Raw genomic sequence first — 19,210 nt, forward strand, 5'->3', positions numbered from 1 at the left:
CTGGATGTAGGTTGACAGTTCTTTTCCTTCCATCTAAACCCAGTAACAGGTTCACATCACTTCCCCAACAGTTTATCAACTACAGCCCACTCTTAACTGCTCAGTTAAGTAAGAGAAGTCAGGGCCAGTAGGTGGCATGTTGGGTAAGGTCCTGGACTCCCATATGCTTGACCACAGTTCGAGTCCCAGACCTGGTGGCTTGAAAATCATGCTGATCACATACATGTGTGTACATGCTCAAAGTCCTAGGAGGAAAGTGGAAAAGGGATTACGGTATGGTATGGCCATCCCCTCGGGGTGATTTCTCACTTTCCCTCTCACTGTCTCTCTAGCGAGCACACAAGCCCTGTGGAAAAAATAAATTAAAAAGAGAAGTAAATTCAACTATATTAAGCAAAAATCAAATGGAACTGTCAGTTAAAAAGATGCTGCAGGAGCTGGCAGAATTAAGAGTTGAAGTTCCAAACCTCCAGCAAAGCACACCCTACTTTGGTGGCTTTGCAGTCTTTGTAGAGAAGCCCCTGCTTCTTCCCAGTTTTAAAATCCTCGGAGAGAGAATCTAATTGGCCTAGTGTGTGTCAGGTGTGACTATGCCTGGATCAGTCAGCCCTGGGAGGGGAAGATGAACAGCACATAGGGCAACATACCAATGTGTGTCTGCTATCGTAGAGTGATATTTTTATAGTCATTGAATGGGAAGATCTTCCTAAGCAAACACAGTATCCAGTCTCTAAAATGGAAAATATCAAAAGAAGATAAATATATTAAAATGTTAAACATGTCTGTGATAAATGATGCCTAAAAAAAGTGACCAAAAAAAGAACCTGCTTGCCACAGAGAAAAAAAAATTTTCCAGCTATATGAAGAGCTTCTACAAACCTGTGAGAAAGATACACAAATCCATGGCAGTTTACAGAAGAAATAGAAATAGTTTATAAATATATGCAAAGAAGATGAGCTATATCTAGTAATCAGAGGAGTAGAGATTAAAACTAACCATTATTGAGTCAGCCAGTTTGGCACAATGGTTAAGGCAGCTGGGTTCCACATAGCTGACTGTGTAGTTCGAGTCCCAGACCAGTGGCTCGAAAAATATGTCAGATGCATGTACATGGGTGCCAGTAATGCTGAGAGGTGAATGGAGGAGAAGGGATTGTGGCATGGCCTTCCCCCATGGGGGCTGCTTTCTCATTTTCACTCTATCTGTCTCTGGCAAGCGTGCACACACTACCACAAATTAAAAACACAAAAACTAACCATTATTTTAGATCCATCATATTTTAAACTTTTTAAAGATTGATATAAAATATGGACAAAAGTAGGAGAAAACAGATACTCTTATCCATAGGTGATTAGAGTTAAATACATTGGAAGGATGATTTGGTAGTATGAGTCAAAATTCAAGTGCTGAGACCATCTGACCTAGCTTCTGAGATTCTAAGAGAAAAACCCTCATGTTCACAAATATTGTGCAAGTGTGTTCATTACAGCATTATTTATAATAGCAAAAAATAAAAGTAAATATCTATCAAATGACAGAATGGCTAAATGATTTCTCTTATTTATTATGAAATTCTATATTATTGTTGAAATAAATGTGTCAATATAGAAAGATCTCCAAGTCACAGTGTTATGAGAAAAAACATATTGCAGAGAATATATACAGTATGATCCTATTTTGTGTTTTAAAATACCTGTGTGTCTGGATGTGGTAATGAGTGTTTTTACATCTTTCTTTTTTTTTTTTTTGGAGAGATTTTTTTTTGCTATAGGGCATGTGTGCTCGCCAGCCAGACAGAGACAGACAGAGAGACAGAAAGCGAGAAATCACCTCCCAGGGGGGATGGCCATGCGCAATCCCTTCTCCTCCGTTCTCCTCTCGGGATCTTGGGCACACGCACACGCGCCCGGCGTGAGTTTTAAGCCACTGGGTCTGGGACGCTAACCGCGGTCGACTACGTGGGAGTTCAGCAATATAGCCATTACGCTAACTGCTGATCCCGGTGTTTTTACATCTTGAAGAATACCGTGAACTGTTAACAGTAAAGGGGAGGGTAAAATCTAGGTGAGACATGACAGAGAATTTCTCCTTGCTACTGAATATTTTTAACAATATTTTAAAGGGCAGCATTTTTTTTTTAATTGTGAAATTAAGCTGATGTACCTTAATCGGCTTTAACAGATCCGTAGCATCTAGAATAAAGGCATTACTGTCCCTAATTTGAGCTGTGCCAAGAATCTTGTGGTTAGGTCACTATGAAAAAGGATAATACAAACTGAGATGTTGTTCTGGAGAGAAACTGGACCATAGGGGTGAACAGCTGAAGGGACAGTGAGGCACAGGCCATGACAACTGTGTTACAGATATTTGACAGGTTGAAAAGAGACTGTGTAGTCTGTGAATCCCCACCATGGTTGGATGTTCCAGGCTAAGTAAGGCTTTCAGCCTAGAGTTAAAAGCTGGAACCCTTTTGTCACCAACATTTGCCTTAGGAGGAAGCACTGATTTGTTTAAAAGAAACCCTTTGAAAAGCCACATACTAAGGTCCGTAAAATGTGTTCAATGTGTAAAATGAGAAAAAAAAAAAAAAAGATAATATTTGGTTAGCTCCTGAGAGAAGGGGGCTAGGAGAAAGAAGAGAGGGAAAGTGGTGAAGCCTGTGAAATAATCGAGATCTACGCATTGTGAGATGTGCCTTTCTTCCTCGGGACCTTTAACAACTCAGTTTTATTCTGAGATTTCTAAGTGAAGAAGGCATGTGTATCATCTGGTATTAGGACTGAGTCGAGGCAGGGGTAAAATAGCCTCTACATTGTTGTCTCTAAATAAATGGGCCAGAGCCAAAATCCTACAGGAATTAGCAGAAACTGTGACAAGGGCTATGGAATTCAGCAGTCCAGAAAATTGGGGACTCAGGCTTTGCAAGGGGCAGAAAAGGTGCCAGCTGACATCTGGGTTTTACCCTACTTAGTACAAGGGAACTGCAAAATAAATGGTGTATTTATTTCCCATCACTGCAGAGTGTTCAGGTTTTGGTAAATGTTAGATGATAATATCTGAAAGGGGATTCAAACTGAAAAGTAAGTGAAATTCAATTTAGGGTTGTATGGAGATCTTAGGCAACACAGTAAGGGAAAAAAAGAAAGACAAAGAAAAAGAAAGAAGAGGATTACCAAGGAAGAGACAAAGTATGAATTTTTCACAACAGAGAATATTGTCTTCAGAAAAATCCAAATTATTAGAATGTTATTTTAGCTGTTTTTGCATCTAGCAACCTTGCATTAAAAATTAGAGCATTTCTATACATAGACCACAACAGAAAATCTAGTAGTACTTTTTTTTAAAATGCCATTTACAGTAGGAAAATGTCTAGGAATAAACTTAACAAAATATTTACAAAATTTTTAGAGGAAATTATTAAAATGTTTGAAGACATTAAAGGCAAAGAACTTAAATTAGTAGAGATAGGATCAGTGAATTAGAAGGCTCAGTATTGTAAAGATGTCAATTCTCCCCAAACTGATATATAGATTCAATGCAATTCCAATAAAAATCCCAACAGGTTTTTTGTGGAACTTGACAAGCTGATTCTAAAATTAATATGGAAGAGAAAAGATCCAAGAATAGCCAAGACATTGCTGAAGAAGAAGAACAAGGTGAGGAGACCTGCCTTACCAGATATAAAGAGTTCTAGTGATTAAGACAGTTTTATATTGGCACTGGGATAGACAGATTTATCAGTGGAATTAAATAGAGAACCCTGAAACAGATCCATTTGTAAATGGAGACCTATTTATGACAGATAATGCTGTTATAGTTTTGGTGGGGGAAAGCATGGTCTTTAAAATAAATACTGTTGGGACAATTAGGTGACTCTGTGGGAATAAATGATACTGAGCCAAACACAAAAACACAGTCCCTGTTGTAAACATTGAAATTTAAAGGACAAAATAATAAAACTGTAGAGACAATAATGTAGGAAAATATACTTAAGATCTCAGAGTAGGAAGATTTCTTAAGACTCAAAATACTTTTTTTTTTTGGAGAGGTTTTTGCTATAGGGCGCTTGCCACTTGCGCTTGCCAGAGAGACAGAGAGAGACAGAGAGACAGAAAGTGAGAAATCCCCCCTCGGGGGGATGGCCATACCGCAATCCCTTCTCCTCCATTCTCTTCTTGGGATCTTAGGCACGCACGCACACACACCTGGCGTGAGTTTAAGCCACTGGGTCCCGGACTTGAACCGCAGTCAACTACATGAGAGTTCAGCGACATAGCCATTATGCTAACTGCTGGTCCCAAGACTTAAAATGTTTATATAGGGAAAAATTAAATTAATGAGTTTGACTACATGAAAATACAAAAATTCTGTTTATAAATAGAAACCATAAACAAAACGAAAGGGCAGGCCAAAAACTTGGTAAAAGATGTATGTAATACAGATAAATGAAAAGGATGAGTATATGGAATATATAAAGAATACTTACAGATTTATAAGAAAATGAACAAGTGACCCAATAGAGCAATGGAGAAAACACTTAACTTGATACTCCACAGAAGAGGAAACCTTTTTGACCAGTAAGCTGTGGAAAGATGTTGAACCCAATAATCAGAAATGTAACTAAGGGGTTGGCAGGCGGCTTGGTGGTTAAGGGTGCTGGACTCCCACGTGACTGACTACGGTTCAAGTCCCAGACCTGGCAGCTTGCGTGCGCGCTCTCTCTCTCTCCCCGCCTCTCGGGTCAAATTGAAATAAATAAATAAATAAATAAATAAAGTTAAATAAAATAATTTTTAAAAAATGTAATTAAAACTACATTTAGGGACCAGCAGATGGTGTGATAGCTAAGATCCTGGATTCCTACATGGTCAGTCATGATTCTAGTCCTGGACCTTGCGGCTTGCTTTCTTACTTTCTCTCTGTCTCTGTCTCTCTCTGATGAGTGAGTAAATTTTAAAAATGTAATAAAATTAAATAATTCTTTAAAAGAACTTATTGCATCATTGGGAAAGTCATGACACATTTTTGCATAGAAAAAAGATAGAAAAGTACGTCATGACTTTCCTGATGACCTAATACATTTAATACTTTTAAATGCCGGCAATAGCAAATGCTGATGAGGATACAGAACAATTAGAACAATTTTTATTGCTGGTGGGAGTATAAATTGGTACTACTTTGAAAAGCAGTTTGACTGTGTGTAAGGTTAGAGATAGATAGTCATACCTGAAATTCTTGTACATGTACATGAGAAACATAGAAATCCATGCCAGAGTAGCACTGTTAACTATAAACAACCCAAATACTTATCAGTAGTAGAATGGATAAATAATTTTTTATATCGTTTTAAAGTGAAGCACTGTAAAGTAGTTAAAATGAGTGGACTTCACCTATATGCAGCAAACTGAATAAATCTTAACATAATATTGCGGGAAAATATTGACACCTCATGATTATGATTCCAAAATATAGATTGAGTGGGACCAGCAAGTGGCATGGTAGTTATGGTGACTGGATCCCACATGGTCTACTGCATGGTTTGAGTCCAGACCTGTCAGCTTGAAAAACATGCCAGTTGCATGTGCATGCTTTCCAAAAATCCCAAGAGGAGAATGGATTGCTGCATGGTCTCTCCCCTACCCCACCTCCAGGGATGTTTTCTCCACTCTCACCCAAGTGCATCTTCTGAAAATGCCCCTGCCCTCTAGCAAAAATTTTCTAAAAAGACTGAGCAATAATAATATCTTGTGTAAGGATGCAAAACATACAGGACACAAGTAATTTAAAGCAAGGTAACAATAACCACAAAATTTTAAGTTTATGTGTGAAAGAGGAAGGGAGAGGATATAAAGAGGAGAAGGACTCAAAGAGAACTTCTAGTTAAATTGGGTGGTGAATATGCAATATTAAAAATAAATGTAAACAAATTAAAAAAATTTTTTTAATGATAGCTTAGCCTTGGTTTTGGTGGACAAGCAAGAGATGAAATAAAATGGTCTTTGATGCCATCTAGTGTTTATAGAGAATTTAGCATCTTACAGGCTTCTGGTCTAGCTGCTCCCTCCTAGTTGATGGGCTAGATTTTTTAGAGTACAACCTAAAAGGAGTAGGGTTCCCCTTGTTTTCACCCTGGCCTTAGAGTCTCAGTCTAAACCTTTGCATCTGGCGCTATATTCTCCAGGGTAAGCCCTTTCATTTTCTCTTGTTAAACAGTGGCTCCTGTTCTTCCTCATTTGTTTTTTACCCTGGAGCCTTAGTGTCCACCCAGAGTCCTAGTTTTTCTGCATTGTGGCTAGAGTAGCTCAGGATGCTGATTGGACCATGAGGTGGTTAGTCATTGTCATTCCTGACCCTCCTAGATTGAGAACAGTTTTCAAGAGTCTTGCTGTCACTTCTTCTGTTCCGCATCATTTTAGAGAAGGGATGGACAGGAGAAGTAATGCCTCTTGGATTAGTCATGAGGGCTCAAAAAGCTGGCATTTCATCCTGCCCTGTACCAGGATGGAAACATGGAAGTCTATTTTTAGTACGAGAAGGCAACTGTGGGTGATTTGGGAAGAATTTCTACTCTTAAGTATGGTCTCTGTTACAGGTGCAAGAGTCCAGCCCACGGCTGATGCTGGGGGTGGCTCTTGGATTTTCTTTCTCTCTCTCTCCCTCTTGCTATCTCTCTCTTTCATTTGCTCATGGAAAAAAAAATAAACTTAAAGGAAGAAAAGAGAAGTTCACATTGGTTTCTAGAGTGAGCTGTACCATTAAAAAGAAGAAGAATCCAGCCCAGGAAACTTTCTCCCCTTTATGTTTTAACAGCGTAGTGTCAAAGCATATTGCCTCTCTTTGTAAAACAACATGCAGAACCTCCTGGGTTTTAACTCTGAAAGGAAAGTCCTTTGAGTAAATGAGGACAGATGGACTGTGAGACCCTGATTCTCCTTATCCTTAGATCTTTCACTTTAATTTCCCTTACTGCTGTCATACTGGCTCCAAGGAAATATATATGCTCCCTTCTTAAAAGCACTTGCTCCTGTCTGGCAAAATTGGTTCTATTTGGGTTGACATTGCCTTATTTATTTATTTATTTATTTATTTATTTATTTATTTATTTATTTTAATTATCAAAACCAGAAACCCAAGAGTCATTCTTCATTCCTGACTCTTTGTCCCCAAATTACCTTCCTTTCATTCCCTTTGCAAATCTAGTACTTATAACTGCAGAATGTATCTCCATTGCATCTGTTTCCTTTTACCATCATCTTTCCATGTTTCTACTCTATGCTTCTATTCTTGCCTCCTTCTGGTCCATTTTCCGCATGGCAACCAGAAGAATTCTTAAACATGTAAATTGTATCACATTTTAAAACTAACATTGGTAGGACCAGCAGTTGGCGTATTGGCTATGTCGCTGGACTCCCATGTAGTCAACCGTGGTTTGAGTCCCGGATCTGGTGGCTTAAACTCAACGCCAAACACGTGTGCATGTGTGCTCAAGATCCCGAGAAGAGAATGGAAGAGAAGGGATTGTGGTGTGACTATCTCCCCTGGGGGGTGATTTCTCGCTTTCTGTCTCTCTGTCTCTCTCTGTCTTTCTGGTGAGCATATGCGCCATATAAGCAAAAACTTCTCAAAAAAAAAAAAAAACTTTCATTGGCACTTACAATAAAATTCAAACTTCTTATTCAAAAACCTTCATGGAAATGAATGATCTGTCCTTGCCAACCTCATCTCCTCCCATGTCTTTCTTCTAGCCCAACCAGCTTCGCTTTTAAAAAGAGATGCCCTCTCATGGCACTTTTAGTTCCTCAAATGGCCAAGCCTTCTCCTGCCTCTGGGTCATCACTGCTGCTCTCTGTCTTGAAATATACTATCTTCCACACTCATCCTTTCCCACAGAGACCTACCCTTCATTTTAGTTTTGCCCTTCTGATACTTTATTTCTCATAGCATTCAGTTCTTTCATTGTATTTATCATCGTATGTGATTATGTATTTTTTTGTGTAATGTTTGTCTTTCACACACAAATTTGTGTTGTCCTTGAGGGCAAGAACTATGTATATGTTTGATTTACCATTCTTTACCCTGTATCTAGCCCAGGGCCTATAGGTACACAGTAGATACCCCTTGAAAGAATGACTGATAAGTAATGTATGAACCGTAGCCTCCTTAAATCTTCCCCTACTGCTGAATACTAAGATTGTTCTCAGTTTGGAGTCATTCTAAATAATGATGAAGTAAATATAATACTTTGAAAATAGATTTATTTCCTTATTCCTTAATTCTTTTTTATGGAGAGGTTTTCGCTATAGGGTGTGTGCGCTCGCCAGAAAGACAGAGAGATAGAAAGCAAGTAATCACCCCCTGGGGGCATGGCCACGCCACAATCCCTTCTCCTCCATTCTCATCTTTGGATCTTGGGTGCGCATGCACACGCACCCAGTGTGAGTTTAAGCCACTGGGTCCGGGACTTGAACCGCAGTCGACTACATGGGAGTTCAGCGACATAGCCATTACGCTAAGTGCTGGTCCCTCCTTATTCCTTATTCTCAAAAGTGGAGTGCTAGGTCAAAGGGAATTCAAAAGGTATGAAATTTTTTTTTTTTGGGAGAGGTTTTTGCTATAGGGCGTGTGCACTTGCCAGGAAGACAGAGAAAGACAGAGAGACAGAAAGCAAGAAACCACCCCCTAGAGGGGATGGCCATGCTGCAATCCCTTCTCCTCCATTCTCCTCTCGGGATCTTGGGCATGCACGCACACGCGCCTGGCATGAGATTTAAGCCACCGGGTCCGAGACGCGAACCGTGGTCGACTGCGTGGGAGTCCAGTGACATAGCCATTACGCTAACTGCTGGTTCCCAAGGTATGAATATTTTTAAGCCTCATAAAACCTTCCCAAATTACTGATCAGAAATATTGTCTAGGTTAGAGCTTTAAAACTATTGGGCCAGCAGAACATCATTACATATTTTTCTGTGGAAAAATGCATGAAGACTTTTCTGACAACCCAATATTTCCCTTTTTGCTTTCTTCGTTTTGAATATATGGTACTTGAAAGACGAGAACTTCCCACTCTCATAATACTCATTTATTAAATGCTTATTTTGTGCCACCCATGATATGTCATCTGTTCCTTATGTGGCAGGTATTATTGTCCTGATTTTATAGAAAAGGAATCCTGGGCCTATAAAGTTTAACAGATTTGCTCAAGTTAATAAACTCAGTCTGTCCTCCTGTCAAACCATTGTATGCTGATCCACATACCTCCCTGTAGTAGCTGACTTACATTTGTTCTAAAACTGCTGCAGAGTTAATGTCACCTCACCTAGATCCTGTGTTTCCCAGCTGTTGCATTCATGCGGATGCCCCATTCACTCACCAGTCCTTGCTTCTTTTGCCACATGATGCTAGAGGCTGGGGTGCCATGCCTCCTTGTCAGACCCCTAGAGCCAGCCTAAGTCAGCAGATCACCCAGAGCCCTCCTGTATGGTTCACTCAGAGATGCAGCTCTTGTCTTTTTACGGTGATTAATTTTCATAGGGATAAATGGCCCATTTCTTCAGTCATGTCCCTGCTCCAATTTACAGGGATGGTCCATTGTGACCCAGCATTGTAACGAGCCCCTAACTGCATGGTAATCATAAAAGAGCATGCTGCCCTTACTGCAACAAAAGGGCGTTTCGTCTCCTACCCCAGGACATGTTGGTGTTAAAACTAAGGATCTCACAGCCATTGAGAGGAAGAGTGCATTCTCTGTTTTAGGCTGCGAGTATTTCCCTGGGCCCATGCTTTTATCCCCATGAAAGGCAGAACATGCTGCCAGGCCAGGGTTTAGTATAGCAGTTTGCATGTTTAGTGTTTGTCCCTATTAACTTCTCTAATTTTTCTTTACCTTTTCAGGCTCTTCCTGCTTGTCCTATCCAGGCTACCTGCGAAGCTGCCTCCAAGGAAGAAAACAAGGAAAAAAACCGATACGTAAACATCTTGCCTTGTGAGTGTTTGCAGGGTTTCTGGGAGGTAACTCAAAACTGCATCTCTAGCTGGATTTTCTGAGGATGGAATCTTGTGATTGGTCACAGAGGGTTGGTAACAAGAGTAGGGTTAAGACTTCAGGCTGAAAGAGCTTTTATGACTCCCTAGGCAACTCCTTGTGTTTAGAGAGTCAACTAGGTGGTTGACCAGAATTTTTGTGGCAGCCCGAAATTTCTAGGAATCCAAGGAGAGCAGCTTTACTGGGACCAGACAGGAAGCAGGTTGAAGTGGTGGCGGTGTTTTTTTTGTAGTCGTGCTTATTGAAGGAAATTCTGGGCCAGCCTATGGTGTAGATGGTTAAGGTGGCTGGAACATACACTACAGACTACAGTTTGAGTCCTGGGTCCAGTGTCTTGAGAGTGCATATGCTTGTATGCCTGCCCAAAATCCCAAAACAAGGGAGAAATGGAGAAAGGATTGCAGCATGATCGTTCCCCATGGGATGTGCCCTTTCTCTCTCTCTTTAGTGAACATATGCACCTTCTGGCAAAAAATTAATAAGAAAGAAAGAAATTCCAAGAGAGTTCTCATAACTCCTTCCCAGAGTTAGCCATTGCTAATCTATTGATCTCTAACCTAGCAGACATTTTTTTAGGCCATTGGTCTCCCAAATGGGATATGTATGATCCAGCGGGATGTGAGGCAGATATTTCAACTCTACTTTCTTTTTATATTTGCTTTATTAAAAATTGATTCATGAAACATTTTGTGTTTTGGGGTGCATATAAGTAGCACATGTACACATTGAGTTGTTGGAAAAGTCCTGGTGTATTTTTCAGTTTTTATATGCAGAAAAACATCTTAAGTTTTCCAATGACCCAATATTTTATTAATATATGTTCTTCATATATCAGAGATGACTGCTTAAATTTTTATTAGGATTCATGAAACTCAAAAATAGAGACCATTTCACTAGGTATTAACAGAAACTTACATCTTTATTTGTGTTGATAATGTATGTGTGCGTGTGTGTGTGTACACACACACACGCACACGCACATATGACATAATACTTATATGTATTTTATTTTTTTACATACTTATTTATTTAATTTTATTTATTTATTTATGGACCAGAGAGAGAGAGAGAGAGAGAGAGAAAGAGAGAAAAGTGAGAAAGCAAGCTGTCAGGTCCAGGACTCAAACCATGGTCAGCCATTTGGGAGTCCAGCACCTTAACCATTATGCTACCTGCCGGCCCTGCTTATATGTACTTTTAAATATAATTGGTATACTGCACATGTTGCTCTGACTTTCTTCTTTTAACAATACATATTGTCTGTTTTCTGTCGAGAAACACTTTTTGTTTTATCAACTGCTTTATATTCCATATTGTTCATGTCTTAATTTATTTAACTAGTCCCCTAATGAGAGTTGAAGTGTTTCCAAATTTTTACTGACATAGTGTTGGAGTGACATCTTTATACATAAGCATTAGATGTCTCAGCTGGCCTGGTTGCATATAGAAGAACAATGAGAGAAAAATAAAAAGGATTTTATTGAAATATTACCTGTTGGGTTTTTTCCTAGATGATCACTCCAGAGTCCACCTGACACCAGTTGAAGGGGTTCCAGATTCTGATTACATCAATGCTTCCTTTATCAATGTAAGATCTGCTTTTCTGATGACCTGCCTGAATGACCACTGGCTATCATCTATTGGCTCTTTCCCACCTGTACATTAGGAGGGATATTCATTTCAAGTTTCCCCTGAGCAGTCTGGTATTTTTTTAAGTGACCTAAGTTTTTAAAAGGTAGTCTAATAGTTTAAAATGTATTTTCATGGGGCCAGCAGTTGACGTGGTGGAGAAGGCACTGGCCTCCCAAACTGCTGACCATGGTTCAAGTCCCAAACCTGGTGGCATAAAAATCATGCCAGGGTGTGTATACATGCCCAAAATCCTGACAAGAGGAGGAAAAGGGATTATGGCATGACCATACCCCTCAGGGGGTAATTTTTCACTTCCCTCTCTCTGGCAAACACATATGCCCTATGGCAAGAACAAAAAAAAAGAAAAGAAAAACTGAATCTAAATGCATATTTTTCTGTAAGAGTCAGTGAATCATTTATTGAGCTTATTCAAATAATTAACTATAAGCAAAAGCAGGCTTTGCCTTCAATAGAAAAAATAAAGGAGAACAGGAGAAGAATGCCGGACACCAGGTAAGTGGGGTTATTAATATCTCCTGTGTACCAAGGCTTAAGGGAAGAGCTGACACTGACAGGCGGTTTTTAGGAATGATTTAGAGAATGTTTTTGGAGATGGTGTGAGAGATGTGAGTATAAGTTACAGGCTGTGAGGAAGGAAGGTAGAGAATGACTTTGAAAAGAAAAGAGAAAATGTTAGCAAGCCTGATTCTTGATGCAGCATACATGAGAAAACTTAGGTTCCACTGTTGATTAAACTCAGTCAACATTTTTTGAGCTACTGCTGTGTGTTAAGCACTGTGGGTAGGCTTAAAGGTCACAGGGAGTGGTCCCTGGGGACTGGCAGGTGGCATGGAGGCTAAGGGTGCTGGATTCTCACATGACTGACCGTGGTTCGAGCCCCAGACCTGGCAGCTTGCTCTCTTACTTTTTCTTTCTCTCTCTCTTTCGCCTCTCTCTGGTCAAATTAAAAAAAAATAATAACAAATGGAAATAAATAAATACTTTTTTTTTTTTTTTTTTTTTTGAAAAAAAAAAAACTTTTTTTTTTTTTTTTTTTTAGTGTGGTTCCCGAAGTGAATCCACACAGGTGGATTGTTTGCTGTAATGTGCTGTGTATGTGCAGGAGGTACTGCTATGTTCAGAGTTAAAAAAACATGCAGCCTAGCTTGACAATCCTGGAGCTCAATATTGAAGGGTGAGCCAGAGTTCAAGAGAAGAAATATGACCAGAGGGCTAACAGTGGTTTGGTAGTTAAGGCAGCTGGATCCCACATAGCTGACTGTGTGGTTTTCTGGACCCAGTGGTGTGAAAAAAAGTGCCAGATGTATGTGTGTGTGTGTGCTCAAAAAGGGAGAAATGGAGAAGGGATTGCAGTGTGACTGTCATCCCTGGGGAGTGCTTTCTCATGTTCCCTTTCTCTGTTCATGTACCCTCTGGCAAACATAAAAAGGGGGAGAGGGGGCAGAAACCTCAAAGTCAACGGATAAGCATGAACAGAGTCACAGAAACTGGAAATGGCAGTCAGGTTAAGGTATAAGATGGCAAGTGTTGGGGGATGAGTTTTGGGGGATTGGTAGAAACTTGAACTGTAAAGGCATTGACTGTCGAGTGTGTCCTTGGAGTTCTTAGTTGCAGACAACAGAGTCTACTTTTTGCCACTCTTTCAATCAGGAAGGGTTTTTTGGTTTTTGTTTTTTGTTTTTTGGGTTTTTTTTTGGAGAGATTTTCACTGTAGGGCGCGTGCGCTCGCCAGACAGAGAGAGACATAGAGACAGAAAGCAAGAAATCACCCCCCAGGGGGGATGGTCACGCCGCAATCCCTTCTCCTCCATTCTCCTCTCGGGATCTTGGGCACACACACACACGCGCCCGGCGTGAGTTTTAAGCCACCGGGTCCGGGACACGAACCGCGGTCGACTACATGGGAGTCCAGCGACATAGCCATTACGCTAACTGCTGGTTCCCAGGAAGGGGTTTATTATAAGATGATTGGGTAGCTTACAAAATCTGTGGGAGGGCTAGTGAACAAAGCTTAGGTGATGCTCAGAGAGGAACTGAGCAAGCCACAGATGTACGCATGTACACCATGTGAAAAGAACCTCTTTCTAAAGGAGAACTGGATGCTTCTTCTCTCATCCTTGCCCAAAGGCTAGATCTTCCTAGCACAGCCACCATGTCACATTGTTCATTGCTACTTCAAGTCTTGTGTGCAAGCATCTGCTAGGAAGAGGCTAGGTCTTAGGACCAGCAGGTGGCATGTTGGTTATGGCACTGGACACTTCGACATGGCCGACCACAGTTTTGAGTTCCAGACCTAGTGGCTTGCTTTCTTACTATCCCTCTCTCTATGAATAAATAAATAAAATTAAATAAATAATTCTTTAAAAAAAATTAAGCTAGATCTTGAGAAGAACAGAAACTCAAGAGAGACTGGGAAACAGAGCTTCTAGTTTCTCAGCCTCTATAGTAAGAAAGCCAAACTTGAAGGGGGTAGGACTGGATATCTAGTGAGCCATCTTATAGTGTCTGTCAATCTTTGTACAGCTAAAAGATTTTGGTTAATTCTCTAGACAGTGGACTACCATGGAAAGCTATTAAAGATAAGGAATGAAATGGCCACATTTGCATATGGCCACATTTGCATATGGTCACTCTGCCTACCATGCGCAACATGGATTTAGAGGGGCCAATTGCAGGTCATATTACAGTAGCAGGTCACAGATAATGCAGAAGGGTTGAAAAGGAAGCAACAATATAGAAAGTACATTGGAGGTAGAATTTAGCAAGACTTGGTGGTCAGTTATGTATTTGGGAGAGTATAGGGTAATATCCACATGAATGCATCCAGCATACAGTTAAACACAGTGATCCAGAGCTCAAAGGAAATATTTAAAGCCATGAACTTGGAAGTCATTAAAGAGAGAAGAGTGGTGCCCACCAGTCCCTGCCAGGCACACCGAACAGGAGGTACCTATGAGTGAGACAGAAGGAGACCAGGAAAGGAGAGCATCTGAGAGGGCAGAGAGGAAAGTGTGAGGAAGGGTTTGGTGGCTAGCAGAGTTAGGTGCAGGTGAGTACTCCACTGGAACAGAGGGAGCAGATGTTCTTCGGAGTTGTCAGTAAAGGCAGATAGTGTCTTTTGCTGAAGGAAAGTCAGAGGCCATTTGTTGAGTATTTGTTGTGGGAGGGTGGGGAGTATTGGTTACACAACCAAACCCTTTCTCCCCACTTTATTAACCAAACCCTTTTCCCCCAGCTCTAATGTGGTATAATTTATATAACAAAATTCACCCATTTTAAGTGTAGAATACTGTGTTTTTTAGTAAATTTACTAAGTTACACAACCATCACTATAATTGTTTAGAACATTTTCCAACAACCTTATATAACTCACATACATGTCACCAAGAGTTTATAATTCAGTAATGTTTAGTCTATTCAGAGATATGCAACCGTCAGCAACTAATTTTAGATATTTTCATCACCTCACAAAACTAATCTTGTACTCTTTAATTTTACTATCTCAGCTTCAGACCATGTTGTTGACCCCAGTGAAGATCTTTTGTCTGTGCACAGTTAGTCCCCACTGCTGTCCTCTGGCAACCACTCACCAAACCCTTTTTGCACAGAGAACTAAGATCACACATAGATCTTGAAGGGAAGTGGTAGGAAGCACCACAGAGTGGTGGTAACAGGCAGGAGGAAAGGGGTCTGTAGTCTGAGGAACACAGAGGTTCCTGATATTGGCCACGGGAGGAAACAGAGCAGTATAGGAGGAGACCCACAGTGCTTAGCACACAGCAGGTGCCCAAATGTGATTCCAGCCTGCTGTCTTTTTTGTTTGTTTGTTTCACTTTTATCTACATCTATTGTATGCTGACTTTATTCCCATGCCATAAGTTTTTGTTTCTTCAGTTTCTTCTTGGATATCTTTTTCTTCTGTGAAACTTCCTCTTCCAGTTTAGGAACAATTTGCTCCTTTTCAGTGAAGATCATCTCAATGTGGTAGGAGGAGCTCATGGAAGGGTTAATCCGCCCATGAGCTCTGTATGTACGACACATCTTGGGTGCCTTGTTCACCTGAATGTGCTCAATGACCAGAGAATCTACATCTAACCCCTAAGTTCAGCATTACTCTCTGCATTTTTAAGCATGTGCAGAAAAAATTCAGTACTGTTTGGGCCACTGACCTTGTGTCCAACCCAACTGTTTAGCTTGGGCACATCTAGTAACTCCACCATTGTAATGATGGAATGGCACACACTGCTTCTGTAAAGTGACATCCTTCAGATACTTGCTGGCTTTTCAGATATGCATATCCTTGGTGGCCTGGGCAGCTTCACAGGTGTTCTTAAAGTGAATACAAAGATTTCAACCTCTTGATTTGCATGATTTGTGGAGTTCTGAGGGTCAAGTGAATAGCGAACCATTTTCAAAGATCACCTTAGGGCGTTTACAAGAAGTCCAGCCTGTCTTAAGAGGAAATAGTTTCTCCACTCATCTATAGGAGTCTAGGAGTGTGTGGGCTCTTTAGAAGTGTTTCAGTTTTCTATTAGGACTGTGAGATTCAACTTTCAATATCCATAGGCATCTCAGGAGCCTGGGAGACACATGCCATCTCTCCCTTGGACATAACACAAGGAAGATCAGTGGTTTTGCCTCATTCTTGTTACAGTCTATTGGTTAAAGCAGTGCCGCAGTGTCACTGTAGAGGAATGCTTTCATTGGGAGGGCACTACAGCCCACTTCTGGTAAAGTTGGGGCAGGAAGTGCTTTGGGGCTGGGCCTTCCAGCTATGCTTTGATGCTTTTCCTGGCCCCATGCTCCAATGAGAATTTAGAAGTGACTTCTTGTGGTACTTTTAATTGCTGCTCAAGTTTTGTGTTGTTTTGTTTTAAGTTTCTTTCCTTCATGAGAGGAACAGACAGGTACCTTCAGTAGAGTCTTCATGCCATGAACCACCCCAGCCTCAGGCATCACATGAGTACATGCCCAGCGTGTACAGGGAGACCTTGGGATGTGAACCCAGTACCTTCTCATGTGGCTTCAGCATCAAGGAGTTTTGTGTTACTACTGTGCCACCATAGCTGGCCAAGAGCTTCTCAGTTTTAATTACAAACTTAGTTGTATGAACAGAATTCAGTATCCTGAATTAAGGCCATCTCAGTTTCCATCTTCTAATTAGTAAAAGTTTGCTAAACTTAGTATTTTAATCAGGTTTCCTGTCACTGACTCTTAACTACTTCATCTCTGAGGCCTAGAGCTTTCTCCAGTGTTAGGAAGTACCCCTGCCCTGCCCTACTCTTTTTTTTTTTTTGGAGAGGTTTTTGCTATAGGGTGTGTGTGCTCGCCAGACAGACAGAGAGAGACATAGAGAAAGAAAGCGAGAAATCACCCCCCCAGGGGGATGGCCACGCCGCAATCCCTTCTCCTCCATTCTCCTCTCAGGATCTTGGGCACGCACGCACACGTGCCTGGCGTGAGTTTTAAGCCACTGGGTCCGGGATGCAAACCGCGGTCGGCTACATGGGAGTCCAGCAATGTAGCATTACACCAACTCCTGGTCCCACCCTGCTCTTTTTTGAACTGGAATAGGAAATGACTTCTCAGACTTAGGCCCCTCCCTTTATTTGGCCACTGCCTTAAAGACTTGGTGTGACAAGGTATCCCACTGATAAAGCTGTCTGCTTTGTTGCCCATCTTACTGCAATCTGAGAGGACCAGAGAGTGATTCACAATCCTCGAATGACTTTTCACTTAACCTAGGACTTCTCAAGTGAAAACTGTGTTTAAACAATGAGGTTGAAGAGATGTATAACTGGAACAGTAATGACCTGAAAAGAAAGTCAGCCAGAGTTAGTTTTTTAGAGATTTCTTATCTGTCAGGTGGCATCCCAGGTTCCTGTGTTTCTTGTCCCCCACTGCCTGTATGGAGAAGCCTGTTGTCAAACACTGGGAGCTCTTCCTCCAAACCCAGGCTATTCCCAGAAAGTTTTTGCAACTAAAAAAAAAATCCTCAAGACAAAAATAACTCCTTCCTAGTGTGGGCTAGCTTCCTCCTTAGAATCCCACATGTGCTTCTGCCTCTGTAGGTTCCTACCCATTCACATAACACCTATATTCTCAGCTGCTGGTAAAATATCAGAAATAGGGTTTAGCCTAAGAGCTGGTATCTGGATGTTATATTGGTGTTTCATTAATAATTGGCTTTGAGTAGACTACTTAGACTGTTTAAATTTTATAACCTTGTTTCCTTCTCCAAAGCTGATCCTCTGGATATTTCTAGAATGAAAATCCTTATTAATTGCCCGGACCTTTTCACAGGGGAGGCTTTGTTAACTGATTGTGAGTCAGACTGACTGGAGAATTTCTCTCCCTTTCGTTGTTGGTTTTCACATTTTTTTTGTCTCCTTTCCTCCACCCCAGGGCTACCAAGAAAAGAACAAATTTATTGCTGCACAAGGTAAAGTAATGACAGCTTTTTGCTCTTGAACTTAACAGTGATTCCATAGTGGGTTTGGGTTTTTTTCTTTCAAATGCTAAGTGGATTAATCATAATTAGAATGTAGTAGCTTTTCTGAATTTAGTACTACCTGAAAGAAATGTAATCCATTATACAGGTTAACAGATAAGGGCCTCTATGTTGATGACTTAGTGTCCAGGGGTCCTTTAAAAGAAATCTTTTTGTATGTGTGTATAAAAGAGACTGGAGGAAGATATACATACATGCATGCACGCTACAGTCTAATGGAGTTTCTATCTAAGGCTAGGCTGCTCAGAGAGAGTATCAGCTACCTCACAGGCTGCTGCTTCTCCCCAACTCATAGGTCTGAGCTCCACTACTATTCGCAGGTACATAATCTGGGAACCCTCAGAATAGGGACCCAGTGCCATGGTCCTGTACATGCTCTACGCACATTTCCATAGCCTGCTGTTTGAACAAGTATCTTTACTCTTGGGATCATAGCAAAAAACACCTTCATGTTTGCAGCATTAAAAAGTAATTGGTGTGGGGCCAGCGGGTGGTATAGAGATCAAGGTGCTGGATCCTACATGGCTGACCGTGGTTCTAGTCCCAGACCTGGCATCTTACTTTCTCACTTTCCCTCTCTCTCTCTCTTTCTCTCTCTCTTTGGTGAGCACAAATGCTCTGTAGCAAATAGAAAATAATAATAATGATAAAATTAAATAAAATAAATTCTTAAATTGGGACCATCAGGAGGCATGATGGTTAAGGGTGCTGGACTCCCACATGGCCAACCACAGTTCAAGTCCTGTACCTGGCAACTTGCTTTCTCATTCCCCACCCCCACCTCACTCTCTTGCTCTCTCTCATTAAGTCCCTCTCTGATCAAATTAAAATAAGTAAATAAATAAATAAATATATAAAGTAAAAAAAGTAATTATTTAAAAAATAATAATTCTTGGGAACCAGCAGTTAGTATAATGGCTATGTCGCTGGACTCCCACATAGTCGACCGCAGTTCGCGTCCCGGACCTGGTGGCTTAAAACTCATGCCGGGTGCGTGTGCGTG

At 40.9% G+C, this 19,210-nt stretch overlaps 1 protein-coding gene across 3 annotated transcripts in view; it reads left to right on the top strand.

Annotated features, from left to right (window-relative positions):
• PTPRA (protein tyrosine phosphatase receptor type A) overlaps window positions 1–19,210 on the top strand; it is a 69,427-nt gene that overhangs the window by 30,371 nt on the left and 19,846 nt on the right. For 2 of the 3 annotated variants that reach the window (XM_014582295.1, XM_014582296.1), the window contains 3 exons: window positions 9,893–9,983; window positions 11,555–11,631; window positions 18,102–18,138. In XM_014582295.1, the coding sequence (XP_014437781.1) occupies window positions 9,893–9,983; window positions 11,555–11,631; window positions 18,102–18,138 (205 nt within the window). Of the gene's footprint in view, window positions 1–3,577; window positions 3,658–9,892; window positions 9,984–11,554; window positions 11,632–18,101; window positions 18,139–19,210 lie in introns of those variants that run through there. The other variant, XM_027766477.1, reaches the window with a different exon arrangement.

The sequence above is a fragment of the Tupaia chinensis genome, unplaced genomic scaffold, assembly GCF_000334495.1.
Source record: "Tupaia chinensis unplaced genomic scaffold, TupChi_1.0 Scaffold143574_1, whole genome shotgun sequence".
Lineage (NCBI taxonomy): Eukaryota > Metazoa > Chordata > Mammalia > Scandentia > Tupaiidae > Tupaia > Tupaia belangeri.